General features: G+C 45.4%; 1 protein-coding gene across 2 annotated transcripts in view; it reads left to right on the top strand.

Annotated features, from left to right (window-relative positions):
- Positions 1-2,500, top strand: part of ppp3ca (protein phosphatase 3, catalytic subunit, alpha isozyme) — a 37,373-nt gene that overhangs the window by 14,856 nt on the left and 20,017 nt on the right. For both annotated transcript variants that reach the window (XM_031572583.2, XM_031572582.2), the window contains exon 2: positions 1-187. This exon is cut by the window's left edge and continues 14 nt beyond it. In XM_031572583.2, coding sequence (XP_031428443.1) covers positions 1-187 — 187 coding nt within the window. The remainder of the gene's footprint in view (positions 188-2,500) is intronic.

Raw genomic sequence — 2,500 nt, 5'->3', positions numbered from 1 at the left:
CTCAGTCACCGCCTGACCACGAAGGAGGTGTTCGACAGTGAGGGCAAGCCGAGGGTCGACCTGCTGAAAGCTCACCTCACCAAGGAGGGCAGAGTGGAGGAGGCGGTGGCACTCCGCATCGTGAGCGAGGGCGCTGCCATCCTGCGCCAGGAGAAGACCATGCTGGACATAGAGGCACCAGTCACAGGTTAGGAGGCCCGGAGCCCAATCACTTGACTCCATTGCAGTGAGAGATGGAATTTAACATGGTTCTCTTTGAAGCCCAGAGCGCTTCATTAGAATTCCTACCGACTTCAACTCTCACTTTGAGACGTGACGATGAGCGTCGACGTGTCTATTAGGTAGTAAGAGGCATTAGGCCTTATGTCCTGAGGTGTCGTAATACATGAAACTAATGAACAAGGCAGCGGCAGAGCTTAACATTTCCCATTACGAGTTGTGATATGTGGAAGTGTATAGTCTATTCATGTGCACTAACCAAAATACAGAGGAAGAACAACAACAAGAAGAACAAGAAGAAGGAGAATCTCATCCAGTGGAATCTTCATTCAAATATAGCATTCGTACATTGATGTACTGATCTGTTCCTGGTTTGTGGATTTGTGGGTAAAAGAATAAATGGGAATACATGAGAAAATGACTGATCTGGGAGGAAGACATTTAATATATGTGCACATGGTGTGTGTCCAAGTCTATTTGTGTGTGAATCATTGCAGCAAAGACAAGCAGTAGTTTTTTTTTTTTTTTTAAATGGAAACACAGCAAAGCAGAGATTGACAAAGAGAGTTCTCAGTGATGACCTGGAATGCTAAAATAAACTCTAAAGCACCTGACTAGAGTTAAAAAAGGAGCTGATGAATACAAAAGATCTAGAACTCTCCATCAGCTTTCTCCCAAAGTGGTGAGCTGTCACTTTGAAGTTTCGTCGCTCACGCAACACCAGTTTTTCATGTTCACGAGAATTTCAGTGCATTTTTTTTTTTTACAACTTTCACAACAAATTATTTTATTTTCAGATCATTCAGCAAAGTCCAGAACACTTTTACAAAGTGACCTAAATTATATTTTCAGTTTTACTGGGTCTAGACAACCTTGCATTGCATACGACTATCAACCTATTTTATCGGGTGTAGGCAACCGTGCATTTAAAGTGGTGACATATTTATCCACGTTCAGCATGGTTAGATCAAGTTCCGATTCCTGCACCCATTCTCACAACCACACCAAAGCAAACTACAGCAGCTGGGTTCAGAAGACCTTTTTAAACTCCTGCTGTGAATCCCACACTTCCCATTTCCACGCCAACTCCCCCCCCCCCACCCCGCCATGATCCGAAACAGCACCGCTGCGCTGGTATGTGTTCTTGAGGCTATGAGGATGCAGGCCTCTGCAGCAGTACAGGGTGAGAACACACACCTACACCACTGAGTCATCATCCCCAGCTCTGAGCACAAGCCGAGCTGCCTGCCCGCCTCCCCTGCCTGCCTGCCTGCTCCCACCCTTCCTAGTGGGAGGGTTACATCTGTGGTGGGCGAGATGTGAGATGTGAGAATTATCCGATGTACACAGTACAGAGGAGCTCGCTTTAAAAAGCTATCGGTGGTCTGCTCGGAAATATGCACAGCATTATTCTTGCTTTGTATCAGTATGTAATCCATTTTAGCAGCACACAAAGGCTGGTGCGTGTGCATGTGTGTGTTCATGTGCGTGTGCATGTGTGTGTTCATGTGTGTGTTCATGTGTGTATGATGTCATTTCTCTAACCCATGATTATTTGCTCATATTAGCTGAGAATTAGGGCGAAGGAGAGAAGTTTATGCTTGTCTGTTATCTATTATTAATGTCTTAGAGATATCAAATATGCAGTAGGCAATATGCATGCTGAGAGTCTGTCATTGTGAATAAACCTCCCATCTTTATGATAGGTTCTAATGGAAAACATAATCACCTCTGCCCCCACCTGCCATTGCTATCATTGAGATGTGTAGTCTTCGTGCAGCCTGTTGTTAATCAAAAGACATAAGACACACACACACACACACACACACACACACACACACACGCACACACACAAACACGCGCACACACACACGCGCACACACACACACACACACACACACGCACACACGCACACACGCACACGCGCACACACGCCCACACACGCACACACACACACAAGCACACACGCACACACACACAAGCACACACTCACACACATATTCGCACAACACATTCCTCCATCTCTTGCTCAGGGCAAATGATTTGCCATCTTCTGGTACCATATTTGGATAACCAAAAAAATCGAATTGAACTCTGGTCTGGTCATTCCGTTTTACATAAAGGCGTTCTAATCGTGCAGTGGATCCCCCAGTGGACCTCTGTTCGGTTATTTTTAGCTCCACCCCATGTGGTCAAAGACACGATGGTAGGATCACCATGGGAGACTTGTTATAACAATCCATGACCGAAGAAACTTTATGGGCAGTGCTTTAACATTCAC

This window comes from Clupea harengus, chromosome 8 (assembly GCF_900700415.2).
Source record: "Clupea harengus chromosome 8, Ch_v2.0.2, whole genome shotgun sequence".
In the NCBI taxonomy this organism is placed as follows: Eukaryota; Metazoa; Chordata; class Actinopteri; order Clupeiformes; family Clupeidae; genus Clupea; species Clupea harengus.
This window is presented reverse-complemented; position numbering and strand designations above follow the sequence as displayed.